At 38.3% G+C, this 27170-nt stretch overlaps 2 protein-coding genes and 1 long non-coding RNA gene across 5 annotated transcripts; all 3 read right to left on the reverse strand.

Moving 5' to 3' along the window:
- Positions 1–387: 387 nt before the first annotated feature.
- LOC144361221 (uncharacterized) lies at positions 388–6995 on the reverse strand. 3 transcript variants are annotated; one of them, XM_085499549.1, is made up of 5 exons: positions 6867–6995; positions 3793–3869; positions 1833–1978; positions 1327–1432; positions 388–753 (listed from the first exon to the last, which is right to left on the reverse strand). In XM_085499549.1, the coding sequence occupies exons 1-5, from the start codon at positions 6974–6976 to the stop codon at positions 629–631; spliced, it is 564 nt and encodes a 187-aa protein (XP_085355675.1). In that variant the 5' UTR covers positions 6977–6995; the 3' UTR covers positions 388–628. The 3 variants fall into 3 exon arrangements, with proteins under 3 accessions (XP_085355675.1, XP_085355677.1, XP_085355676.1); XM_085499551.1 differs by having other exon boundaries at positions 3793–3858; positions 6863–6977; XM_085499550.1 differs by having other exon boundaries at positions 3793–3858; positions 6867–6976.
- A 1077-nt stretch (positions 6996–8072) lies between these two features.
- LOC102806302 (uncharacterized) lies at positions 8073–26652 on the reverse strand. Its single transcript, XM_006822651.3, has 4 exons — positions 26577–26652; positions 26007–26134; positions 25019–25112; positions 8073–8485 (listed from the first exon to the last, which is right to left on the reverse strand). Exons 1-4 carry the CDS (start codon positions 26632–26634, stop codon positions 8364–8366), a joined length of 402 nt encoding a protein of 133 aa, XP_006822714.2. The 5' UTR covers positions 26635–26652; the 3' UTR covers positions 8073–8363.
- Positions 9845–10997, reverse strand: LOC146745792 (uncharacterized). The gene is made up of 2 exons (XR_014929510.1): positions 10306–10997; positions 9845–10077 (listed from the first exon to the last, which is right to left on the reverse strand). It is a non-coding gene; the product is annotated as an uncharacterized LOC146745792 (long non-coding RNA).
- Positions 26653–27170: the final 518 nt, after the last annotated feature.

The raw sequence follows: 27170 nt of genomic DNA on the forward strand, positions 1-27170 counted from the left end.
TCTCTATCAATTTCTACGATACCGTGCCCGAACAGAAAAGAAAAAAAAAGCGCCAAATATACAATCTGTACAGCCGACACAACGGTGGTGTTATATCATCGTCTTCGCTTTCGTTTATTACGAAGAGCTCGTTGGCATTACTCGGCGATTTGTAGTCATGCGCAGAAATAGTGGCGGCTGATCACTGAGAATGACCTGATTATTTCAAGGAAATAACTCCCTAAGCGAACAGTGATTGATAGTAAGAAACTTGCCAGTGATGGCGCCCTAGTCAGTGAACGCCATGTGAAAATTGAGAATACTTATTACTGCAATGTCCGATCTTTCGCCAGTTCCACGGTAGTCCTTGACTATTAAAAAATCTCTTTAAAGAAATGAGACACCACATACCAATAAGAGTGATTTTATTTAAAATAGTAGACACTGATAAACGCGTTTAAATAGAACAATTTTTTTGTTCAATATAAAATTAAAATTACATTTCCAAAAAATAAAAACAATATAGTTCATAGTATATTTTACTGTTCAAAAAAAAAAGTAAGATAAAAATAAGATACTGCCAGAGAAGGTGACATGTAATCCACGAAGCACGAGTTGTCGTTAATATTACGTAAGTAGGAAGGCGCCCTCAATTCCAAACCATCGATACACAGATAACGTAGACGAAGATCACAGTCATGTGACTTGGGTGGTCGAGATTTCGCGCACCGTTGCACAGATTCGTTGAACAACACACCACGTCCATTTCAAGATCTGAAATGAAAATGTCGTACAATAAAAACGAGCAGAGTGGCATAGAAAGTTCTGTTATCTATGGAAAATCACAAAATGCCAAACTGCTGTGAGTCCTTTTCAAACTTTTTTTTAGAATTTGTCTAGAACATGTGGGAAATATGTTGTATGTTGGCGCCGCTATGTCCAGCTGCGTGCAAGTCTGTGTCGCGACACTTCACGGGGCAGCGCCCGCGTTGAAAACCTGATATTTAATTAAACGCAAAATGTATGGGTAAGGGCTCCCTGACAGTTTATAAATACGAGTGTTACATTTAATCTGAAATAGACTCAATTCTATATTTTGTGTAAAATTGAGGTGAACTTGAAAGAAGTCAAAAACAAACAATTCTGAAGGGCATCGTCTTGCATGAAAATGGCGGATCTAACTCTGCACATGGATCTACCAAAATGCTGAAGGGAACGGCCGGGGTCACCTGCGGCGTCTTCTCAGTGGGCGAGATGCAGTCCACCAAGGTTTACATGACATCATTATTTCACACAAAGTTACTTTCAATATAAGCGAATGTACGAGTATATCAATTGATACGCCACCTGTCTGTTCATCCATTTTTTCTTTTCGTTTCTTTTCGCACATAAACTCGTAAACACAGGAGCGGCTTACTACTGTGAGGGTACTGTTGTAATAAGTTTTGGCGAGCTGGAAAGAGACGTAACGGTAAAAAAAAAGAATATTTCAAACATCCCCAGAAAACATTCAGTAATAGGAATATTTCCTAAGGGACACAAAGGAACCATTAGGATGGCATTAAAGGAATTCTCAGAGGCCCTTTGGCATATCTGAGCTTGATAAAACGGTTCTTCCATGAAAAATAACATCGTAATTCAATTTAAATTCCAGAGGTGAAATATGATTAAAGGACCACAGATATCGTGAAATCTGTGCGCGCTTTCGAATATTGCGTGAACAAACAATATATGCTCACGCGCGTTGTGTACGTCGCGCGAGACCCACATTGAACAGTACGCGGTGAGATAACTGCGGCGCTTTAAAAATAAAACATAGTCTCAATAAATAGAAGGGAACAACGATAACCAACCTTGCAAACTCTTCCGTCACCACACAACGACGTGGACACGTTCCCATTGTGTATATCTACACAGTTGATGTCTCCTCGGGTTTCAGCGTATCCGTTCAAATGAAAATTATGCCAGTCACAAGCATAACATTGAAAACACCATATAGCTGGTAAGTAAACATAGTTTATGTATTTTGGGCTATTATTATTTTCATCCCAATGCTTGAATCCTGTTCCCATTACAATGTAAACGTTACTATGAGCATCTACGCCAATGGTGCAAGTACACCCATACATCAACGAAACAAGGTTCCACTATATATCAGTAGTACACTGGACTGACACGGAGTGTCTCCACTATGAACCATTACAACACTGGACTGACATGTGGTGTCTCCATTATGAAACCAGTACTACACTGGACTGACATGGAGTGTCTTCATTATGAACCAGTACTACACTGGACTAACATGGATTGTTTCCATTATGGACCAGTACTACACTGGACTGACATGTAGTGTCTCCATTATGGACCAGTACTACACTGGACTGACATAGAGTGTCTCCATTATGGACCAGTACTACACTGGACTGACATGGAGTGTTTCCATTATGGACTAGTACTACACTGGACTGACATGGAGTGTTTCCATTATGGACCAGTACTACACTGGACTGAACAAACATGTATTATATTCGTTTTGTAATAGTGCTTCCAAAGAGTTCATGATATGTACAAACTAACTTGGTTTACAGATCTCAAAAACTATTCTAAACTTGAACAATTTTAAAATCGATTTTGGGTGTGAAAAATATTTGCATTTAATTAAATATAACAAGTTCGCGTTCTGCGCTATGTCAGCTTAGAACGTCGTCTCGTAACCTCCGGGTTGAACCTAATCGTAATTTAAACATACCGAGGTATATGAAAATCTGTAAATTATGTTATTTAGGGTTGGTTGAGGATGAACACCATATACGTTATGAAAATCTTAGAAAAAATATTTCCCTCTATTTTATCAGTCAAATCAGACAACTCATCTGTACTTAAAATTTCAAAATTTGTATTCTACGCTTCTAAACAAAGAGAAAATCTACCTAAACCGCTGTGACTTGTAGACTCAATGATTATTTGAAGGACTTCCTCTATATGATTTTTTTCTTTTTTTTTGATTTATTGTGTCATATGCCTTCAAAGCTTTCTGATTTTTTATTATTCAAATAATATGCAAATTACGTCCACGTTGTCACAACTGAGCACATAGTCCTCGGTATTATTTGCAATTTAACTTGTATCCAAGATTATCTGGTAAAATTGTTCAATTTTAGTAACTTCTCACACCGTGGAGTAGGTAGGTAAAACGTTCGTTTGTAGATCACGTGATCAAAATATAGTATATACCTCTCGTACCTGTACTTTAAGTTATTTCTTAGTCATACTCCTTGCGGGATCAAATATGCATGAAATATACACACAAACGCCGCGTACATAATATAACGAGGTCTCCAATTGAACAATGATCATAATATCCACATCAACAGACCATCAACTTGAAGCAGAGTTTGTTCTTTGCACTATAGCCGATGAGAGTATGCAATTACGCATATGCAGTCACAAAGTCTGCCCCACACAAGAACAGATGAGCAATGTTCAACTAACCATAAATCGAGTTTCTCCTAAAAACTTTAGTGCATATTTTGAAATTGTGTCTGTAATAATCTACAATACCTTAATTTTGGACAATATGACAACAGTGCTCTGTTGGATACAGATGTGTCTTGATCGAATTGTTTGAAAATAAATAAAGTGCCGAAGGGTTGAAGACACGGTTCCAAAATGTGTAAAATGATTTTTGCATCTTGCTTATTCTTGCGATTCATTGTTTGTACGTTTTAAGTCAAAATTCCAATGTAAATGCTTTTATCGGTCGTGAGCCTTGAACGCGACACGACACCACGGGAAAATAATGAGTCAACTTACCGGGAATTGGCATCATAACAATAAATAAGCCGACTACCAACCACCTAGCTGATTGAACCATATTATCTGAAACGAAACTCGAACAAAGAAATTATCTTGCCTGTGACGTGCGTTTGTAAAGCGATAGGCATGTGAGGGCGCTATACAGGGCTGATAACCTTAGTACGTCCCATCGTTAGTTAGCACTGTCAATTCATTCTGGTTATATAGAAGGTCGCAAGTCAACTCTTATATTTCAGCGACTCGTTGCCAAGTTCTTAATCAACTGTTGAAAAAGTGTCCACCGTTTCGAGCAATATTAAAGCGAGGGAGTCGTCACCCGCGCATGCGTCAGAACGCGTTCGAAATTCTTGTAAACAGCTGAGAATTTTTACACAAGTTGTATACGCCGGTTGGGCCCCACAACGCAGTAAGACGTCTGCAGCGATTGGAATGAACGTACAATAACTTGTGTTTACATGTCTCTTTTTTGATATGATGTGTTAAACAGTTATTATCCTTAATATACAGATACTATTGTTTTCCAGTAATTGATCCACAGTGACGGGGCCTCAGGTGGCAGTGTAGAAAAAACAATATATTTTCGAATCTCATTATAATGTGATGCCGTCCTCTTCACTGACTCGGACATTGTGCGGATATCAAGTAGCAGGAATCTAAAAGTTGAATTGTATTTTGTTTATGAGGACCTACGTTGCGGACATATCCATGGAAAATGTCAGTTTGGCAAAACAAAACTATGCAGCTTCGTATCTTGCCTTCGTCGTCTGGGCTTGTGTCACGGGAACAAGTTCACGAGCCTGGAGTCCATGTAAGGCAACTTACAAGAATGTGGCTGATTGTCTACGAAACCATGTCAGACAGTTAGGCCAATCAGAGAGCAGTTTGTTGACGTTACGGAGTTTTTTGACCTGTCAAACTCTGCCTTGTGAATATACCTCGACTCAACTGGGGTCTTGCCGCATCCAATTTCATTTACGTGAGCCACTGGCACATTATTACTATTCTTACCAAACCACGCGTGTCGGACTCAGTTGTATATGACCACACGGTCGCAAAACAACGTCTGAAACACCGTATCGTGAAGTCGCAATTGCTATATAGCTGTTTCATTGTGCAGTTTCAAATCGTGTTCCACGCACGCCTACCTGTCAACATTGATAATTTTCAGATAATTTGTTGACGGATCGTAGACAACGGTCGTTATAGTAATCGAAAACTGGTATTACCAAACATCAATTCATGTCATTCTGATAAGCATGCAATTGAAATAAAGCCCTAATACCTCAGTATCCATGGAAACCACAAATAAATTAACCTTTTCTTTACATTTTGAAAATTGCAGCATGTCTCATTTGTGTTACTGCCCCTGGAGACTAAAGGACAAATTTATTGTTGATAGGGTTTGCAAAGCGCGTGACGCTTTGTGGAAATTAACTGTTTCTACGGATTTTACAGAATTTTTGCCAATCTCAAGAACAATTTGTCATCACTGTTTTGACTGACGATTTACAACTTTGCCGAGAGTAGCTTATGTTTGTGTACGTTAAATAAATTTATCAATAAATATAGCAGTATGACAAAATAAAAAAAAAATATTTCCTAACGTATGCACCTGTACCTATACGTACAGGTAAATCTTAGCGCATGCGTAGAGTTTTCATTAATCATATATTCTACACCGGCTCCCACCGGCTTCTATTTTCGGGAGCGAACATCAAATTTCTGGACCCGACAATGCTAAATGTGCAACTGAACATATTTATTATGTAGTTTTCTCAGAATTCTCTCATAGTGGAATTTGCGCTGTTTTATCGACTTTCACCAGCTCTTCGACTGGCGTTCCACAGCAGCTCGCACAGGGCCCGTAGAAATGCACGGTACAGTGGTGCGTGTCTTAGCAACGCCCGCGAATGCCGTGTCTATCGAGATAAAATCGCAATGCTCAGAAAATACCCGAAAATAAACTTTGTATGCACGTTACTGAACATATGTGCGATGCATTGTGGGAGATAAGTATCATAATGGAAACTCTTTCACCATAGGCACCCACGAAAGATAAAATACGCTATGTCTTTTTTTCGAATATATATATATATATATATATTAAATATTTAATCGAATCTTAACTGTCTGAACACAACCTTTGGTTTGCGTGATATTGTTGGAATGTACTTGAAAACAACTTATTCGCCTCTGTGTTTGGATTGGTTAAAAACCTGTGAAATTCCACGTGCACAATATACAGCTGACGATGAGGTAAACGGCACCACAGTGGCTATTTGTGATTAGCAAACACTTGTTAACAGTAAGAGCGTCCACCGCGTCATCATGTTTGTTAATGTTTTTGCATCATTCGGTTATTCAAAATTCAATGTTTTTAAAAAAATAATAATTAACTACATTTTGAAATCCGTTTCCAGCAACAAATTGGATCAATATACTTTATTATATGGGTGTCTGTTTACACTTGTTTTTCCCCGAAAAATGTACTGATACGTAGGTGAGCAATTGAATAAATGATAATGATGTAGCTCGTATAAGAAAGGCACTTTTCCACAAAACCGAGTCTTCAAATCTGGCCAATATACCATATTAGGGATTCGACCAGAAGACAGCCACGATACAGAGAAAATTTTGAACTCTCTAAAATGTATTAAGGCAGTGCAAATTTAATACATCGCCACATTAGTTTATACGTTTATTTTGAAGGTTGAAAGACTTTTCGTTGTATCCTTACCCTCCACCCCCAATTAAATAATATATATCATTCTCGATGCTCTCAGGGCATATATATATATATACAATTAAATTAGGGGGTGGTAGAGGGTAGGGTTATAGTAATGATCAGATATGGGGTATACAATGGAAAGTCTTTCCGGAGAAAAGCGTCTTGTTGTGTATACAAAAGCCATAATGATGTAATGGAACAAAACAATTGTTTGATTCTTCGATCATCGATGTGAATGACGCCGTTTGATAAACACCAAGAAATTTAAGGTCTTATCATCAAACATTGATGCCTCGATTGATATTGACAAAATATTCAAAGAACGGAAGTTGTACATACTTACTTCCACGTGTTATGTTGAGAGGGGGTTATCAGACCGTGGCTCTGATCTCGGAGAAGCAGCGCTGTTCTTCCCTGCCCGCTCACACCTGGTATATATGTAGGTGACGTCATCGCTACGATTCCTACACGTACACACATGTAACAAAGGTTTCCCGTTCCCAGGTGAGATTTGCTGTGAATTCGGCGTAACTGGTACCCATATATAGGCTCCCTTTTGTTTGTGAAAACATGAGGTCAATTGTCGAACGCTGTCCGTGATTTGAAATTAAATTTGGATCACGTGAAACCGGAAGAACAATTCGTCTCAAATTAGAAATATTCAAACCCCTGTGACAAAACAGGTGTGTACACTGCGTGGCTAACTTTACCACGCGTGTGGCCATGGATGCATTTTGAAAAAAAATAAATACAGCGTATTTTTGTCGTTTTTTAACGACTGTATGATTAACAATTCAAATTACACATCAGATCGTATGGCGGATGAAGATACACAAAAAAGACTGCGGACAATTATGTGTAGATTTTGTTTTTGATTTGACGTCTAAGGGGTTGATCATTGTAAACTCCGGGAGGTCAAGGTGACATTATTGTGAGTTTTGCATTTCAGTATCAAATGTGTTTCTTTTCTTTTCATTTCCTGTGAGATATTTGTTTTTCAAGAGAAATATTAACATCGAGCAGCCAATCGCCTACTAGCAGCGAAACTTGTTTTTGGGACCCATTTGTTTTATTTGTGAAACTGGCTACTTTCAAGATGGTGCATCGGCTTTTATGGAGACTCTAGCAGACCTTAAATCCATCCCTACCCTCGATGGCGTACACTACTCCCACGTTATATTCAACCATGATATTTGGATCGGTGGATGGTGGAGGGAAATCATGAAGGACATGGCTCTCTCGCTTTTAACGAGAGTTCCTTTCAACGATAGATCGACGGCCATTTACGTCTTCTGTCCCCTGGTGTAAGACCTGCAATATAATATGATGTCCAAGACCTCAGAACATGCAAACGACATGTATTTATGCCCGAAAGACGCTGTTAGCTACTAAAAAATGGACAAAGGTAACAGAACTTTTGCTGAGTGAAATGTGCCGTCAAATAAATAAGATAAAAAAACACATGGAACGATGGTACCGGAACTTGTGTCCATGGAAACAATGACTCTACTACCCTGGTAGCCATTCTAAACTTCAAAGTTGGTCAAAATAAGAAAAAAAAATGATTTTAATTCAAACAACTATTTCGGGTATCTACAAGTTTATATTTTTAATTCACCGTCACCGCATTATAAAGGTAAAAGAGAGTAGTAATGAAACGCAATACCTCTATATTATACCAATGATGTCACAAATTACCATATATATAAAGACTGTTATTTTTATAATACAGTGAACTGTTAGGATATTATAATAGGTGGTCACGAATTTACAAAAAATATTATAACTACAGCAATATCAAAAGTCACACACACAAAAAGAAACGTGTTTCTTCTAATTTCTAAATTGAAAACATCGAGATTATGGTCGTTATGGAAACAGTCATAACCGAAACTCTAACAGCCAAACCTCCATCTTCGGAATTGCAAAGATTCGTCGAATCGCAGCATTTCGTCTCCTCACCTGTAATCACAAAGAAGATATGAATAATCGTTAGTGCAAAAAAAACAATTAGTAGTCTGCTGTGTGCCCCGTGAAGCACTGGGTGGGCTTAGTCTTTTCCTCGAAACGAAACCCTAACCCTACCCCTAACCCGCATTTTTTTTATTGGCCTAATAATATCTGAGAAAATTTCACACTGTGAAACACGAAATGAACAGCGCCATCAGTGTTCAACAATTCCAAAATGGCTGTCTCGTCATGTCATCACAAATGAATCGAGCTGCAAAGTAGGCGAAAAAGAGGTGGGAACAAATTAATTTCTGTGACGTGGCGATGTTTGAAGTCGTTCAAAATTTAAGGTTAGGTTTAGGGTTTCGTTTCGTTTCATTTCGTGGAAAAGTCTTAGCCCACTGGGCCATACAACTCGCCCTCTAATTACGACGTGCTCCAAAGAAGCAAATGAGTACTGTGACGCCTTCACATCGTCCATGCCGTATTGATCTGTGAACGTTACTTTGATATACCAGATGCATTTTGCCGCTAGACGGCGCGGCTTATAGCGAAGGTGTATCAGAAAATCTATCCAAACAAGTGAGCACACATGCCATTTTGACGAGAAAGAAATATGAAGGTGACTTGATGACAAACATAAAGAGATATGATGATGGTCAGTTGTTTTCGCTTCTAGATGGCCGTTACGGAATGACGCTGTCAATCTGGTCAGTAGTTTAAGTTGGACTATAGGGACGACCATGAGGGCGCTGTTCATAATCGGATGCGATGACGTCATACGAACAGCGCCCTCATGGTCGTACCTATAGTCCAGCTTTAGCATAAATAATGACGTCACAATGGGAATTCGTGCATAAATTAGCATAAATGAGGAGCAATGCCGTAAAGGGGATCATTTGAATGAGGATGACGTCACAATGGGATATTGTGAATACATTTGCATACATAAAATTGATGTGAATACGAGGTCGTGTCGAGGTCATCGTGAATACATTTGCATAAATTACTATCAATTTTTTAATTATTTTTTTAATTATTTTTAATTATTTTTAATTATTTTTTAATTGGACAAGCGTGGACGAAAGATTTTTCAGAATGTTTCGTAGAGGGCGCTCACACACACACACACACACACACACGTTAATAAATACACGTCATTTTGAAAACTAATGGAGTTTATTGCACAAAAGAAGTAAACAAGAATGAAATATTGACATGGAGTATATATTTATGACATGGTTGAGTATTTTTTTAACGTCACAAAAAAACATACGATGTGAGTAAGGAAAATAGTTGCGTAGTGTATAAATGTTTAGCGTGATTAAATATTTCTTTGTTAACACCTCGAAAAATACGTAGATACATGTAAATGTGCGGCGTGGTTAAATTTATTTTTAATGCCACAAAAATACGAGTACATAAACGATTCGATTAAAACACAGAAACGAGAAAAGCCAATAATAGTAAACATTGATCAATAAAAAATAATTCATTCTATATATACATATGTTGTTTATTTTTACATTTCTTACTTCCTTTCAATGAGTCAAGCAGTCTGTACACTTTTTTTTTATTCCATCACTATAATCAGAATCGCTCATCTGTCGTACAAGAAAGAGAGAGAGAGAGAGAGGATAATATTAAAAACCGATAGTTATATAAAGAAAGTAAAAGTTATGTGTTGAAAATTTAATAGTATGAATTATCCCGTAAAACTGCGGTCATCAATCCGCTAAAATGCAAAGTATGCAAAATCGGTTGATCGACGTACAGTTTGTTTTTCAAAAAAATGGCGGACTACGCTACTATGAGTTAAAATGTATAATTACCTGATCGTTTCACAGAATAACTTTTGACATACATAATCATCACACGGAATGAGTTTACGGTGTAACGTAGCGATTTTCGTTTTTCCCTCGACGAAGAAAATATGTCCTCGCTTCTTGCCAAAGATTCAAAGGCGGTAGACCAAGTTTGACCTTCCGTGAAAAGTTCATCTCATGGACACTACGAGTCATACAGGACGTATTGGCAACACATGGCTTGAAAGTATTTGATGATTGTAGATCCACGTACGTGAAATCTTATAAATTCCATGACATGACTACCGTACGAGTCATAATAGTCTTCGTGGTAAGGGTATTTCAGACAGAAAGTGGCCCAACGCGTTCCACTCGCGAATATCAACGGTGTTTGATATAAGCGATGTGTATCATTCCGAAGCACACTTGTGAATGCCAGTCTGAACTCAATCACAAGATTAAATGTAAGGCGTGTCTAGTCCTAAGTGTTCCCAACGTGAAATAGACCTCACACGTAGATGATAAACAACAGATGTTGGTATATTTATGTTATCTAAAACATGAACACTCACAAACAGCCTGAGGGATATCGAGTTTCAAGTTGAAAGCGTGAATTTCGACCTGCGTGTATGGGATACTGATAACATGACTCGACATTCTGTTGACCCCGGCACTATCAGTCAATTCACTGACTTAAACCACAGTCACTCTACTAGGACGGTTAGGAAGCGCCGCGTCATTCTATTGTACCCACCCTTGTCTCCATAAACATTGAAACAAGAGAGGTGTTAACGAGTTAAGAAGTCATTAGCATTAAACAGGCGACGGAAAACACGCGATAAATCATGAGACAGTGCGAGAGTTGCGTCATTTTCCCCCACAAAGCATTGCAATACATGGCACTTTGACCTTTCAACGAAGAGCAGTCTCAAATGCGGAAATGAACATGCTTTGTATATACACGTTTTTCGCGAGAAAATCTTGCTGTCTTGTATGGCATTCTGAAATTATAAATAGTTAATAGAATACTATATTAGTGAATTTCCCCCAAAAGTCGCCCCTGTCTCGACTGAATCAAAACATGTTGAACGGGATTTGTATCAGTCGTCAAATAAAGCGAATGGAGGGATATGAAAGCACGACAATCAAAAATCTCTTTTGTCCAATTACCTCCTATGAAAACTATGCAATAAAGCAACACGGTGACCACCTCCATAGACGAAAACATGCAAAACTTCGCCATAAAGTGACTCTAAAAACACACAAAAAATACGAGAATGGACAAAGGAATATTGTAAAGGTTTGCAGACATCAATGTTTTTAGCGATAAAATTGTTTCTAAACTGAGTGAGGGGTTTATTTTACGGACCGAAAGACTGTTAGAGATCAAGACAAAGAGACTGTCAACAAAACACCGTTTTTCTCGAGTAAAGCATCTTCAAGATTGCAAAAGAATGCTCATCTGAAAAAATACAATATCACTCCTAGTCACAGTTCAGTTGAGATTGTAGTTTGATGTAAAAATAAAGCACAATTTAAAAAAGTTCACGGTCTTCTCGAGGGTCTTCTCGAGCAACATCGAACGCAATAAATAATGGTGAAAAATAGTGCATTCCAATGACAAATACGTCATAGTTTTGAGACCAGCATAGGTTCTCAGAAGCTGCTCGTTCACACCTTTAACCAATAGAGCTTCCTAACCGTCCTAGTAGAGTGACTCCTAGTAGAGTGACTGTGCTTAAATTATTTTTATCAATTAGCCTTTGCTAAAATACTACCGTCATTTTCCACGTCATTAAAAAAACATGCCCCGCAGCGGAGGGATTTGAAATAAAACACGTTCAATCTCGTAATGACGCGTTCTCCGTGTCAATGTTACGATTATACTCGAAATTGACTATTTGGGGGATAAAAACTGGGTCAACTTGATTCAGTCAACATGAATCTGACCCAGGCAGTATGATGATTCCAGTCCGTCACCAATTCACTTGTCTGAAAAGGCACACCCCAAGGGTGTATGACGCCTTGTCTCAATTCAGGCCGAATCAAAGACTGTGCACGCCGTCGATCTATATCTGTGATCGATGTAGACGAGAAACATTCCACCACTCTGATCGTTTTTATATCATCGGTAATTCAGTGTACCGCTCGAATGTAATGCATCAATCAATAGTTTAGTTTTGAAGGTTTATTTTACAATAACTGGAAAACCGACCGAAATCGCGAAATTTTAGGATTCAATCTTTACTCAGTCAAACATCAAAACGAAGTATTCAGTTCATTCTCTCTTCACTAATAAAATGGCAGTACTCAGCAAACTATCATTCATCGTTTTTTAAACATCATTTCGAGTATCCACGATTTCGAAATACTAGAAGAGGCAAGAACGAACGTTACATTTGAATGGTCAAATGACAAGGGGCTGACCCCGCTCGAACGTGCAACAGAATGTATTAAATACATTGACCCATTTGAAAAACAGAGTCAACCTCAAAACATTGAGAGCCATAGCCGATGCTTCAAACAACGAGTTTCTCTTCAAATGGTTCAAAACCAAATTAAATGAAGCACTATGATTCGTCACAAATTACGCTGACATCCTTAGCAGCCTGGCAAAAGAAATCACTCAACTAACCACACCACCAGATTCAGATTTCCACGATCAACGACAAAAAAGAAACATTATAGACGATCTCCTGTTCGAGGTAACGGCCTTGGCTTGGCTACAAAGAGACAATTGTAGTTACTAGCTCGAGAAATTGACCCATATTTCTAAGACAAAATTAACCAAATTTTGAAATTATACATATTTTAATACCAAACTTGTTATTTTTACCAACAAACTACTGAATCACAGTACGTATAATAACGTATACCATTGACAAATTCAGACTCCGCTTATAAATTATACTCGATTATGTCTTTACCACTAATTTAAAATAAACAGTTATATTGGAAAGAATGAGATGAAATTTTATTATTATCATTGTAGATTCAATAAGCAAACTGGAAGCGGGTCAAGAAATCGTAAATGTTTCATATTATAGAGATGGTGCGTAGTTTGTTCTTTGACGGTAAACACGTACGCATTTTCAATGGCGAACATCGACCAGTAATAATGGCATACACTTTGTATGCTAATTCATGTTTAATAAAATGCGCTAAGTTTTGATTATTCCCAAGATGTACAGAGAGCACTCGCTTATCCATTAGACAGATTCCACTATACAATTATAATATCCTGACCGCATTGTTTAAACTCTCGTAAATCGACTGTTTGACGTGACTGGGGCACCGGTGGACGAGAAATGCGTGCGTGCACATTACATTTCGTTAACACTTTCATTCATAATAGTATCACTTGCAATATGGCGTAATATCAATCGACGATCCTCAAAATACTGTATGTATGTATGCACGTTGTAGTTCGAATGATTAGATATTTCTTTTATTTTGCCATTTTTGTCGATTCTTTCATTATGAACAGTGTTGACTTGCTCTCGAAATAAATACTTTACACCGATGTTACCGTTTGTAATGTTTATAGTGTATACGTGAAAGATATTCGCCTTTGAAATAATAATTGAAGACACAACTATATAGTCTTCAAATCAGCTGGGTGTTATTATTGAAGTAACGCACGACGCGTGATATTGTTTTAATGGGGTCTGATCGCGTTTCATAACTCCTGTATTGAATAATGCCATGAATCAAATTGTCCTAACAACATGGTAAACACGGGTCAGCAATAAGTAGCTATTTTATCGGTGAGGAAAGATCTGCTTCTTGATTGCGATTATGATTATGTCTAATATAATTTATAATAATCTATTACTCTACGTACACAACTTGAAGCGGGCTTTTCAATTCAACTCACTGCGGCCGTACACAACATGGCTAGTTCCCCCTTCGAAAGAGTGCGTGCGTGTGCTGCGTTAGCAACACTATCTGTGACCACTGAGCTTTTCAAATATTTACAAAGCACGATGTGATAACTGAGGTGGTAAACTGACCATGATGTCAATATCCAACCATCTAATTTGCACAATAATAATTAAAATTGAAACCGTATTCATGCGTGGGATCTTGGTTGGAAATACAACGAAGTAACAAAAAACCAGCAAAGTGTAACAATAATAAAATCACAAACATGTGAATGTAAAGCAAAAAAAAAAAAATATTTGGTGGTTGGTTTAGGCATTTGGCATTTTAGGATTTTTTTTCTTATCGTGCCCTGAATCAGATGTGGACGAATGTTCCTAGCTCAATGATTGTTTTGTCATTTTAACTTTTTTAGTATACCTGTTAGGTGTTCATCATCTGTCCTAAAGTTGATTTTATTGTATTTAATATTTTAATCATGATTTTTTTTTGTTTCTTATTGTATAGATTACAAATGAGAAGATATTGTTTTTCGTTCACTGTTTTGTCATTTTAACTTTTTTAGTATACCTGTTAGGTGTTCATCATCTGTCCTAAAGTTGATTTTATTGTATTTAATATTTTAATCATGATTTTTTTTTGTTTCTTATTGTATAGATTACAAATGAGAAGATATTGTTTTTCGTTCACAATTTTCTAGTTGTCACAAACTGAGCAAATTCAGTCTTCAGCTATAAGATTATATACAATAAAGTAACAAAAATAAGCAATGTGTAACAATAATAAAATCACAAACATTTGAATGTAAAGAAAAACAAATTATTTTGTGATTGGTTTAGACATCTGGTATTTTAGTTTTTTTTCTTGTCGTAACCTGAAACAGATGTGGACGAATTTTCCTAGCTCAATGATTATTTTGTCATTTTAACTTCTTAGTATATCTGTTAGGTGTTCATCGTCCGTCCTAAAGTTGATTTTATTGTATTTAATATTTTAATCATGATTATTTCGTTCCTCCATGTATAGATTACAATTGAGAAGTTGTTTTTCGTTCTCAATTTTCTAGTTGTCACAAACTGGGCAAATTTAGTCTTCAGCTATAAAGTTATTATATCTACCCCCTTTCCATTTTAAGGGTATGAGCCTTTATTCCGAGTTTCGCCTTAGCGCAGCACTATGTTTTAGATTTTTGATTGTGGTGAGATATTTTTTTATATGCAAATTCTGTTTTAATTTTTCTGTAAGTTCGTAACTTGTTTTTATGATGTGTACTTTTATTTGCATCGTGTAATGTTTCTGTGCTATGAATTTCTAAAGGATTTTTCGAATTACCTGTCAATGTTTCAACGATTTTCTTTTTTGTCATCCTGAGATTTATGTGTATTCCAAAATATTTTTTTCCATAGTCAAATTGTCTAAAATCTGATTCATGTCTTTTACAAGGATATTTTCTCAACTCTAGCAGGCTTGCCAAATTTCTTGGTTTGCTATTTACTTTGATTCATGTCTTTTACCCAGTTGTCTTTTCCCTTTTCGTCAATATGTATTCCAAGTTTGTGAGCTTCGTGAACTAGCGAGTTTGGGTTAGAATTATTTATTTTGATCCAATATTTCAATCTAGTTGCTATGGGGGAGGATATTTTCCCAACTCTAGCAGGCTAGCGAAATTTCTTGCTTTGCTATTTAATTTTAGAAGGTATTTGCAGTAATATATTTTCATTTTTTTTCCATTGGTCTAGACATTCACCCTCAATTACAGAAATCAACTGGAAATTAATTTTGACTCCATGAATCGACTTGTTCGGAGAACAAGCGGTCCTCTACACGTCAAAGACCCTCGAAAAATAACGCGCAAGAGAGATAGAATATTCAATAGAGAAGAAGTTAAAACGTACAGTTTAGTGTATGACAAACGGGTGATACAAGATGATTACTGTACCCTCCCATACGGCTTCTAAAAACAAAGAATATATAAATAGAAGCTAGATCGTCGGTTACCCATCATTCATCCATTTGAACCTTGAACAATCACATTGGCATGGGCTCTACCAAATCGGACTTGGTTCTATCACTCGTCTATTCTGGCTTATGTACACTACCTTATTTTGTTTTAAACTGGATGTTGAAAAAGTACATTGAAGAACGTAAAAGGAGACGCGATAACCAGCGAGGTCCTATGATATCGTCATGGATGCAAGATTGAAACACCCATTTACCTCTCTCGTGTGCGGTCCCACGCAGTCTGGGAAGACGTTTTTAGTCAAACTGATATTAGAACAATGTGACAGCATCATATCTCCACCACCAGATGTTATCTATTGGTGCTACGGCGAGTTTCAGCCAGCCTATTTGGAAATGATGAAGACAGTGCCTCAAATTCGCTTTATCGAAGGGATACCTCCAGATATTGGTAGAATAATCGTCCCGGCTAAAAGAAACTTGTTGGTGATAGATGATCTGATGACAGAAACGGGTAACGATAAACAAATCGCCCAGTTCTTCACGAAGGGATCTCACCATCGAAATTTATCCGTGATACTGATTTTGCAAAATCTCTTTCATCAGGGCAGACAATCGAGAACCATCAGTCTCAACACGCACTACATTTTCCTGTTTAAAAATCCAAGGGACGCATCACAAGTCAACGTTCTGGCAAAGCAAATGTACCCCGGAAACATTAAGTTTCTTCAGGAGGCATTCACCGATGCCACCCAAGAACCTCACGGTTACCTCCTCGTGGATCTGATGCCAGACACCCCTGAGGAAATACGCATTCGAACGAACATACTTTCATCTCAAGTACCGATAGTGTATGTGAGAAAGGTATAAAAAAGACAGTCTTTCATCGTCAGTCATTTCACCATGTCATCCCGCATGCGAAAGAACGCTGATTTTCTCTCTGTATTGCACAAGGCCAACTCGAAACAACAAAAGGGGATAATTGATGGAGCCTCTAGTGACTTGATACAGTGTCTGTGTGAATGCTCGCTCAATGTGTTGAAAGGGAACGTCCAGCTATCACCTAGTCAGAAAAGAAAATTGGCGTTGTACGTGAATCATCTCCGAGCACTGTCCAATAAGAAAACTCCAGTCAAGAAAAAGAAAAAAATTCTGGTTCAGAAAGGAGGTTTCCTGGCCGCCTTGATTGCTCCCTTAATTTCGAGCATACTCCCTCCCCTACTAGGTCTTAAATAGATGGAATCCGTGAAGAAGATGGCTTTAGTCCCTGCTGAGCTATTATCTACCATCCAAAGCCAGAATGCTCAAATGACGAGACCTGTGGTGAAATCATTGACTTCGCTGGATAGAGACATGAATGACATAACGCAAATGGAAGAGTTGCCTGAAGATGAAAAAGTCAAACTGTACCAACAGGTTCTACGCAAGTACTTGTTGTTGCGGGAGAAGAAAAACGAACCGATTCCAATCTCCGTTACGCAGCAATTACCCAACACTGATACTGTAGCCGATCAGGAATCTCAACCCGACAAAGATGGTGTGCCAGATCAAATTACATCCGAAGTCTTACAAAGTGTTCCCAAGAGCATGCAGAGAAAAGCGAAGCTTCTACTACAGAAAGTTAAACAGAACCAACGGGTCGACTGGGGTGAAAATGGTGAATTAATCATTGATGGACAATCCGTGCCAGGCACGCACATCATCGATTTAGTCAATGATTTCTTGCGTAAAAGGAAGAATTTCACCCCCACAGGTTGGAGAGAATTTGCCGAAGTTATGAAAATGTCAAATGTACCTCAAGACCTTGTTGGCAATACAGATCGGTGGTCTTACATGCATACCAACACACTCAAGGGGAGAGTTCCGAAGAGACGTGGACCCCATGTGGTTTCCACTCCCATTCATCCTCGACACACGTGGGTGACGTATTAAATAGAACCTCATCGCAACCGCTAGATCTCACTTTGGTTCAGTCGGTCGTGATGGATCCACGCTGTCCTGCTTTGCTTTCGTTTATCGAACGTATCCACTGCCTCTGCGCGTGTGAAATAACCACACCCGTAAACAATGACGAAGAAGATGGACACCGTCCTAGACGAACTGTTTTACGATGTCCAAAGTCCTGGAAGTTACGGGGGTTTGAATTCCCTTTATGCTGCCGTAAAAAAAACAAAGAGAGGAAAAAAGATAACCAAGTCGGACGTGAAGAAGTGGTTGAGTAAACAGGATACATATACTCTGCACAAACCTTCTAGACGGTCCTTTAAAAGAAGGAGGGTGGTGGTTTTCCAAGTGGACGAGCAGTGGGAGGCTGATCTATGCGATCTCTCCTCGATATCCAGATACAACAGTGGATACAAGTTCTTATTGACGTGTATCGATGTTTTTTCAAAATATGCTTTCGTCGTACCTCTGAAAGACAAGAGAGGGGCGAGTTTGGTCGAGGCATTTCGGAAAATACTCGGGAAGGGGCGTCGCCCTGACGTTTTGCACACGGACAGAGGAACTGAATTCACCAACAGACTTTTTCAGAACTACCTCAAGAGCGAAGACATTAAGTTCTTTACTACAGGCAATGAGACTAAAGCCAGCATTGTGGAGAGATACAACAGAACCATCAAGGGAAAAATGTTCAGATATTTCACGAAGAACAACACGTTGACTTATCTACCTGTATTAGACGACATGGTACGTTCTTACAACAATACCCATCACAGAAGTATAAATACCAAACCCTCACTCGTTACCTACGCGAACCAGAAAAAGGTCAGAGACATATTGTACGGTGATCTAAACACAGAGAAAAATGGGGTGAAGAAGAGGAAGATTTATAAACTCGGTGACAGAGTCAGAATCAGTAAAACCAAACACGTTTTCAAAAAAGGTTACTTACCCAATTGGACCGAAGAGGTATTCACGATTGTTGGACGTCTCAACACACAACCACCTGTTTACAAAATTTCAGATTACAACGGCGAAATGTTGGAAGGTACTTTCTACGAAGAAGAACTTCAGAAAATAGTAAAAGACGACGATGCATTGTACATTGTGGAGAATGTGTTGCGCAAGAGAAAACGTAAAGGTCACGTGGAATATTTCGTTAAGTGGCGTGGGTATGATGATTCGTTTAATTCTTGGATCAGGGACTTGCAACGTTTATAAATACCATTCACACACACGATGACCCGATTCATTTCAAAAGATCATCATGTCTGGAAAGGATTTTTTTTTGACGCTCCCTAGTAATGCCTCGCTCGATGTGTTCCCGAACAACACATTGACAAAATACACTGTCAAACTACCGAGAATGCTTTCGCTAGATGGCGATTGGGAAGTAGCATTGGCCGACATCCACTACCCAAATTCGTGGTACAACGTCGTACATGACGAAAATAGGATCTTTTACGATGCCTCACCCAATATGAGAGATCACGGAGAACTGAAATTGAATCCGGGCTACTACAACTCGATCGAAATGATTTTAGATGCGATTCGAGAAAAAGGTCTACCAGATGAAATACTGATGACATATAATTCGAGGTCAAGGAGAGTGACCGTGGCGGTTGAAGAAGGAGCTCGTGTAATCTTGATGGGTGGATTGGCTGAACTGTTAGGATTTCCCTCAAATACAACAATTACAAACGAAAGACGCACTAGTCCCTACCTTGCCGACATTAGAAGTTTGTATTCCCTCTACGTGTATTGCAATATGGTCGAACACCAAATGGTCGGTGACGTTTCCGTACCTCTCTTGAGAATAGTCAATGTTGAAGGAACCCACGGTGATAGCGTCAATCACACTTACAACAAACCTTACTTCCTGCCGATTCGAACGTCAACATTTGAGACTGTGGAGATTGATATAAGGTCTGATACGGGGGAGAAGGTGCCATTTCAACGCGGACGAGTGATCGTGACGCTGAGTTTTCGCAAAGCTCGTCCTTCGCTAGTGTGAAGAAAAAATGAACAGACATCGACCTTACACTCCTCACGTGGGGGTTTATAGAAATTACTACATGAATCAGATTGGACGAGGATCTGTATTTTCTGGCACGAGACTGCAACGCGGATATGGAATCGGAAGTATGTTTTCTGGATTGGCGAGATCGGCCGCACCTCTGTTAACACAAGGTCTGAAAGCAGTGGCAAAACCAGCGCTCGATGCCGGTTTGGGTATTCTAGGTGATGTTGTACAAGGGAAAAACTTTAAAAAAGCGGCTTCGAGTAGAGCAAAGACTGCGGGTCGTCAAATTACTTCTTCGGTATTGAGCAATTTATTTGGAAGACCCTCTCAAACGGGGCGAGGACGCACCATCAAAAGAAAGAAGACAACAACGAGACGTGTCATTTCTTCCAAGGCTAAGAAGAGGAGAAGATCTCCGGATATATTCGACTGAACATCATGGCTTTTGTACACGAACACTCCTGTGAATGCGCAAAGACGGAACTCGATCTCTTTACTATTCCTCCGACACAGACAAGTATCGAAAAAGGAAGTTACGAAGAGGTAAACCCACTCACGAATATAGCCGATGGTCCGATCGAATTTGTAATACCTTCGGCCGGAAGTGACTACATCGATATTGGTTCTACGCTTTTGCACATCAAGGCTAAAATCACGAATGCAAATGGAAGTAATTTGGCTGCGGACGCCACTGTAGGGCCTGCAAACTTGTTGTTGCATTCCCTCTTCAATCAAATCGACGTGTACCTAAATGGAAAGCAGATTTCGGATGCATCTCCCACCTATTCTTACAGAGCCATGATCGAAACGCTATTGAATTATGGAGGCGATGCCAAATCAACGCAGATTGGTGCTGCGATATTTGAGAAGGACACCGCTGGAAAAATGAATGTTGCAAACCCAAGGGCTGATGATGGTGACGCTAACATGGGACTCAAACGTCGATACGCATATACATCACTCAGTAAGACGGTCGACATGATCGGACGAATACACGGGGACATATTTTTTCAACCAAAGTATTTACTCAATGGGGTGGAAGTTAGACTGAAATTACATCGAAGTAAAAATCAGTTCTGCTTGATCAGTTCAACCGAAAATCCAGCATTCAAAGTAGTCATCACCGATGCTACCCTCCTAGTGAGAAAAGTCAAGTTGAGCCCCAGCGTACAACTGGGACACGTTGAAGCGTTGAAACAGGGTACTGCAAAATACCCCATCGATCGATGCGTTATGAAAATCGCTTCCATCCCCGCTGGTACAATGTCATTAAACAAAGATTTGATCTTCCTCGGTCAGCTGCCCAAAAGGATCATCCTGTGTCTGGTTTCTAATACGTCTTTCAACGGATCCTACGAAACCAATCCATTCAACTTCCAGAATTACGGTATCACATCACTGGTTCTCAATGTTAGAGGCGAGCAAGTTCCCGCAAAGCCATTGAAGACAGACTTCACGGCAGCTGGTGGCAGAAGTTGCATCATGGCTTATTACACTCTATTTACCGGTACAAATAAAATGGGTCAAGACCAAGGCAACGGCATCACTCGAGACGAATATCCCGAAGGGTACACAATCTTCGCATTTGACCTCACTCCCGACGAATCGGCCAGCGATTATCACCTCAATTTGATACAAGAAGGAAAGATTGGTCTTGAGATTCAGTTCAGACAAGCATTGACTGAGACTGTGTCCGTTTTGATTTATGCTGAATACGATAACGTTATCGAGATTGACAGAGACAGAAACGTATTGACTGATTTCTAGCTGCGATGGACACGAATCAACTGAATCGTATTCTGTCGACTAATCCGTACACTAGAAACGTGTTCTTTGGCGTTTATGCTAGAGATCAACTGCCTAAGGCTAAAGTGTTGGAGTATCCCGCAGCGTTCGTATCAAACACCGATGATAGTAGCGGAGGTGGGACACATTGGGTGGCTTTTTATCTGAAGGATCCCTACCGTGGAGAATATTTTGACTCGTATGGTAGTCAACCCTACTACGTGGAATTTAAGAGATTTCTCGATAAAAACGTTTGTACATGGGTCTACAATCATCAAATACTACAAGCTCCGTTCTCTACAGTGTGTGGTCAATACGTCCTGTATTACTTGCTGCGCAGATGTCGAGGGGAACCTATGAAGTCCGTAGCCGACTCTTTTACGCGTGATAGACATTTGAATGACCTTTATGTGAACAGATATATCGAAAACGTGACCGGACTCAACCTCCCTATTTATGACAAATATTTTTTCCCACGCAGTTTTACTAGATGACTTATGCTTTTGAAATTTCACATGTATATAAATATATATATATATATATATATATATATATATATATATATATATATATATATATATATATATATATATATATATATATATATATATATATATATATATATATATATATATCGATTTCATATTATTTCTCTTTTTTCTTTTTATCACAGATGAGCGATTCTGATTAGAAAAAAAGTGTGTATTGACTTTTCGGTGTTACTCGTGTTTTCTTGTTTTTATCATAATCGAATACTTATCCGCATTTGAAAATGTATACTTTCTATATACTCAAAATGTCATTTTTTATTCTTATATTACTCAGTTTTTAATCCATTCTTTTTGTTTATTTACTCAAACAAGAAACAAAACAAAACAAAAACAAATTGTATACTTTCTATATACTCAAAATGTCATTTTTTGTTCTTATATTACTCAGTTTTTAATCCATTCTTTTTGATTATTTACTTAAACAAAAAAACAAAAAACAAAAACAAAACAAAAACAAAATGTATACTTTCTATATACTCAATTTCAATTACTCAGTTTTTAATCCATTCTTTTTGATTATTTACTCATTAGTAGATTTCCCTTCTTTGTGTAATAAACTCTGTTAGTTTTCAAAATGATGTGTATTTATTAGCGTGTCTGTGTGCGTGTGTGAGCGCCCTCTACGACACATTCTGAAAAATCTTTCGTCCACGCCTGTCCAATTAAAAAATAATTAAAAATAATTAAAAATAATTAAAAATAATTAAAAAAATTGATAGTAATTTATGCAAATGTATTCACGATGACCTCGACACGACCTCGTATTCACATCAATTTTATGTATGCAAACGTATTCACAATATCCCATTGTGACGTCATCCTCATTCAAATGATCCCCTTTAAGGCATTGCTCCTCATTTATGCTAATTTATGCACGAATTCCCATTGTGACGTCATTATTTATGCTAAAGCTGGACTATAGGGACGACCATGAGGGCGCTGTTCGTATGACGTCATCGCATCCGATTATGAACAGCGCCCTCATGGTCGTCCCTATAGTCCAACTTAAACTACTCTGGTCGCACCTGGTGGATTGAAAACGTAAGCAGCAAATCAGGGCCTGTGTTACAAATCACATTTGTTGAACTGTTTAGTCTTATTTGTATAAAGCGCTGCTGGATTAGTCAATACGTACTAATAATGTTATATTTAGTAGATGATGCAAGAGTTCCGATACGGGAAACACCATCGGTCTAAATTTATTCAAATTAGAATAAATGCGAATCAAAACAGAGATGCCGTACATTATGTTGCACAATATTTGAAACATTTTGTCAATTGTATTGTATACCGTCTTCTTCCGCGCTGTTGCGTTCAATCATAACGTGAGTGTATTACAAGTGTATTGCATTGTGGGAAAATGAAAACGAGGCATCCGAGTATGCCAAATACTGTTCTATTTTATTTTTGTACATTTTGTAAAACCAACCAGGCCATGCCAGGTTTTTCTAGGGTCGACAAACTGTACACGTACGGTGATAGAAACTTCAGAATTATGCAAGGGTTACTGAGATGTCACGTGACAAAATAAGGGTCAATGGGATAGCTATTAAAAATGTAGGAATAATGCCTATCTACTGATTCAGAATTTGTCAGAAACACCTGCTACCAGCGCAAGCCCAGTGTTACCGGACCTGCCTTTCTATCGTAATATAATGGCAGCACTATTGTGGTGTTTTAAAGGCTGACTCTACCCGTCCACAAAATAAAAACAATTACATTTTATAATTCTCATATCGACATGTGAACGAAATCTCCGACAGCTGGACTCGAAGGGAACAGTTCTTCGTTGTTAGGGTTTATAAACCCTACATATGCCTTTACAGTCTGTCGGTTTACTTCGTACTTCAGATGACCTCGCTTCGTACTGCAGGAGTTACCGGCCGCTTTCATAGAGTAGAGCGACGCCAGTGACAATAAGTAGTATTACATTTGTTCAGAGTTACACCTTCCGTATGCAACCTCCACGAGGAGCAACAAAAACAAAAGCAATACAATACAACACCAGGCGGCGCTTTTTACAGAAACGCAAACACGAGCAGGTGCATTCTTCCTATGTTACCTCGTTACCAAGATACCTAAAAGTCATATTCATTTGTGAATAAATGTCAGTCTAATTCGTGACAAGCTCTTGAACTTGAGACCTTGACCCACTCATATCCCATACAAGCCGTCAATCGCCTTTGCTCACCTCAGATTTCAACAGAGAAGAATCGTTTGTAAACCTGAATACACGCTTTCTACGAGAGTTCGTTTCAACGAGAGTTCGGCGGCCATTTTACGTGATTTTAATTTCAATTTTATAACAAATGTTTTTTTATCAAAATTCTATTTTATATAATTTATATTCACTAACATTTCACTAGTGGTTAAGGTTTTGGATCAAAGGTATTTTTTAAAGTTTGACATTTTTGGTTGGTTCTGGTTAGAGAAAGTCTCACAGTATCAAGGACTATTTTTGCGCGAAATGGTTCAAATGTGGAACAAGGCGATAAGAGGGTTCCGTTACATCATTTTAATCAAGTGAGTATTTCATGATTACTTTTAACATGCATGTTGCGCACTACCACAACAAATCTCATCATTCGCTGGAACTTACCAGTCCCTGCGTAGATGTTTTCATTTTCGGAACAAGAATTACTGCATCTTCTTTCAACGTCGATGGGATTATAGTTTGCATAGGTCACCGAAAGCTGTTGAACAGAACAAAAAGAATTTTCATTTCAAAAACAGTGAAAACAAGATATTGTGAAGAACCGACAAATATTTCAAAGTCGACCCATGTTAATACAAATACCCAGAATGTATTTATTTTGTAATAAATTGTACTCCCGTTCAATATAAAGATAATATCATCAACTTTGGGGTCGCCAGCCTATTTTTCGAGAGCATTATGTATTTTAGTAAATGGCGTTATCAGTGGTATATATTTTCCCATTGGTTCCTATGACGTAGAGTATGCCAAATAACAACTTGTAAATTGATGACAAACTATATATCGCCCCCGTGTCATATTTTTTATAACTCTGAATTATTTATAATCTGGTTTTTAAAAACTGACAACAATGCATTGTTGTCCAACTATGAAATTGTTACTTTATAATAAAAAAAATTCAAAAATTTACACAATTCTCGTTACGTTTCTGTAACACACACACAATGTTATCAGAACGCTGTTTCATGTTACCATGAAACTATTGCTTCATGCTATGGTTTTACATATTAAAGTTTTATAAACCAATAGAACACTGCCATGTGATTTGTGATCAACTTTCTTTTAAAAATAGACATCTCCATTAAAGCAACACAGTCGGTGTAAAACGCGTGCTCGAAAGTCATGTTAAGAAAAATATTAAAAAGTAATTTATGCTGTATGTATTGTGCCACATGGGACCCACGACTTGGTGCGGTGACTGTGGTCGAGAGCTGAGATAACAATGTGTGATAACAATTTTATAAATACGTTTTAATTCCTTGGACGAGGACGGATGATCACTGGGAGGAGGGTAACTGTGCGCATGTGTTATTATTCCTACGTCATTGTGCATTACGTCATCATTACTGAATGGATGTAACGCATGACATACCTCACATTGGTCGTCCGAGGAGTCGCACACTTCGGTCCCGGTTGTTCCTACTGTTATGTGTTTGCAGTCGTCGTCACCACCTGTAATGGAGTTCCAGGAGCACGAGTAGCACGTGAGGGCGCTCACACCTGTGTGCAAAGTAATTATATTTGAATTATACTGGAATACACTTAAAATTATATTTTATAAAATAATACTTAAATAAATATTGCGAAACTGGAATACATTATCTAGTTATATTACCTACCAAAAATATACAGAGCGACAAACGCTTTCAGTTTGACTATAAACTTGGGTGTAAAAATCACCGGGAACGAGACTGGCCTGAATACGTGGGCCACATTGTCGCGAACCACTTTGTACAACGTCGGCCATCTTGGAAACTATCGCATCCTCGTTCCGTATTTAGGATTTGCATTTCTCAATACGCTGTGATGCAATCCCGCCTCGTCCTTACGTATATACGATAGTAGTGTAGTGGGGTTACTGGACATAATTTTTCTATAGAGCTATGTTTAATGGTTCAAAACTGCTTTCTCACTGTACGAGGAGCGGTCTCAGGCTACTTACCATTGGCAGCAACAACCACCGCGATGACAACGAACCCAAGAGGCAGACCGTGATGCATTTTTGATCAAATTTACCTGCGAATGAAAAGTTACACTTTTATAATTCACTTTGACGAGCGAACAAATATACTCGTAAATTTGTTTGAACTAATTGGTTCTAACGGAAACAGATAATAACAATAAAACATGTCAGCTTCACAAAAAGAGGGTTAGGTCACCTCTCGCTGCGAGCCGTGAACAAAGAGGGCGCTCTAACAAAATGCATAGTTGCTTGTTTGCGACAACAAGCGGTAAAACAACGCATTATAAAAAAATATGTCACAAATGTGTTGAGGGACATCGAAAAGAAACGTCCCACGACCGTCACAAACTGTGAAAGTTGCTGTTTTAAGCTAAGAGTGATGTTTTTGTTTTTGTTTTGTTTTTCTCAGATTTTTGTAAACACGATTTCCATGTGAGAGCGAGTTAAATCATTTAAATAAATAAAAAAACTTGTTTTCCTGCTTAATGCAAATACGTTGATTATTTGTTCTTTATTGATTCCAAACTTACGAAATACAATTTTTAAACACACAACAATTCTGTACATGATATA

Source organism: Saccoglossus kowalevskii, chromosome 5, assembly GCF_978046115.1.
Source record: "Saccoglossus kowalevskii chromosome 5, keSacKowa6.1, whole genome shotgun sequence".
Classification (NCBI taxonomy): domain Eukaryota; kingdom Metazoa; phylum Hemichordata; class Enteropneusta; family Harrimaniidae; genus Saccoglossus; species Saccoglossus kowalevskii.

Coding starts and splice junctions, on each gene's coding strand:
- LOC144361221 (XM_085499549.1), bottom strand. CDS start 6,976: ATGACGTCACCTACATATATACCAGGTGTGAGCGGGCAGGGAAGAACA. Junction 3,870..6,866: donor TCTCAACATAACACGTGGAA/GTAAGTATGTAC, acceptor TCTTTGTTCGAG/TTTCGTTTCAGATAATATGG. Junction 754..1,326: donor AAAAATGGATGAACAGACAG/GTGGCGTATCAA, acceptor TTTTCATTTCAG/ATCTTGAAATGGACGTGGTG.
- LOC102806302 (XM_006822651.3), bottom strand. CDS start 26,634: ATGCATCACGGTCTGCCTCTTGGGTTCGTTGTCATCGCGGTGGTTGTT. Junction 26,135..26,576: donor GGTGGTTGTTGCTGCCAATG/GTAAGTAGCCTG, acceptor CTTTGCACACAG/GTGTGAGCGCCCTCACGTGC. Junction 8,486..25,018: donor AAACATCTACGCAGGGACTG/GTAAGTTCCAGC, acceptor TTGTGATTACAG/GTGAGGAGACGAAATGCTGC.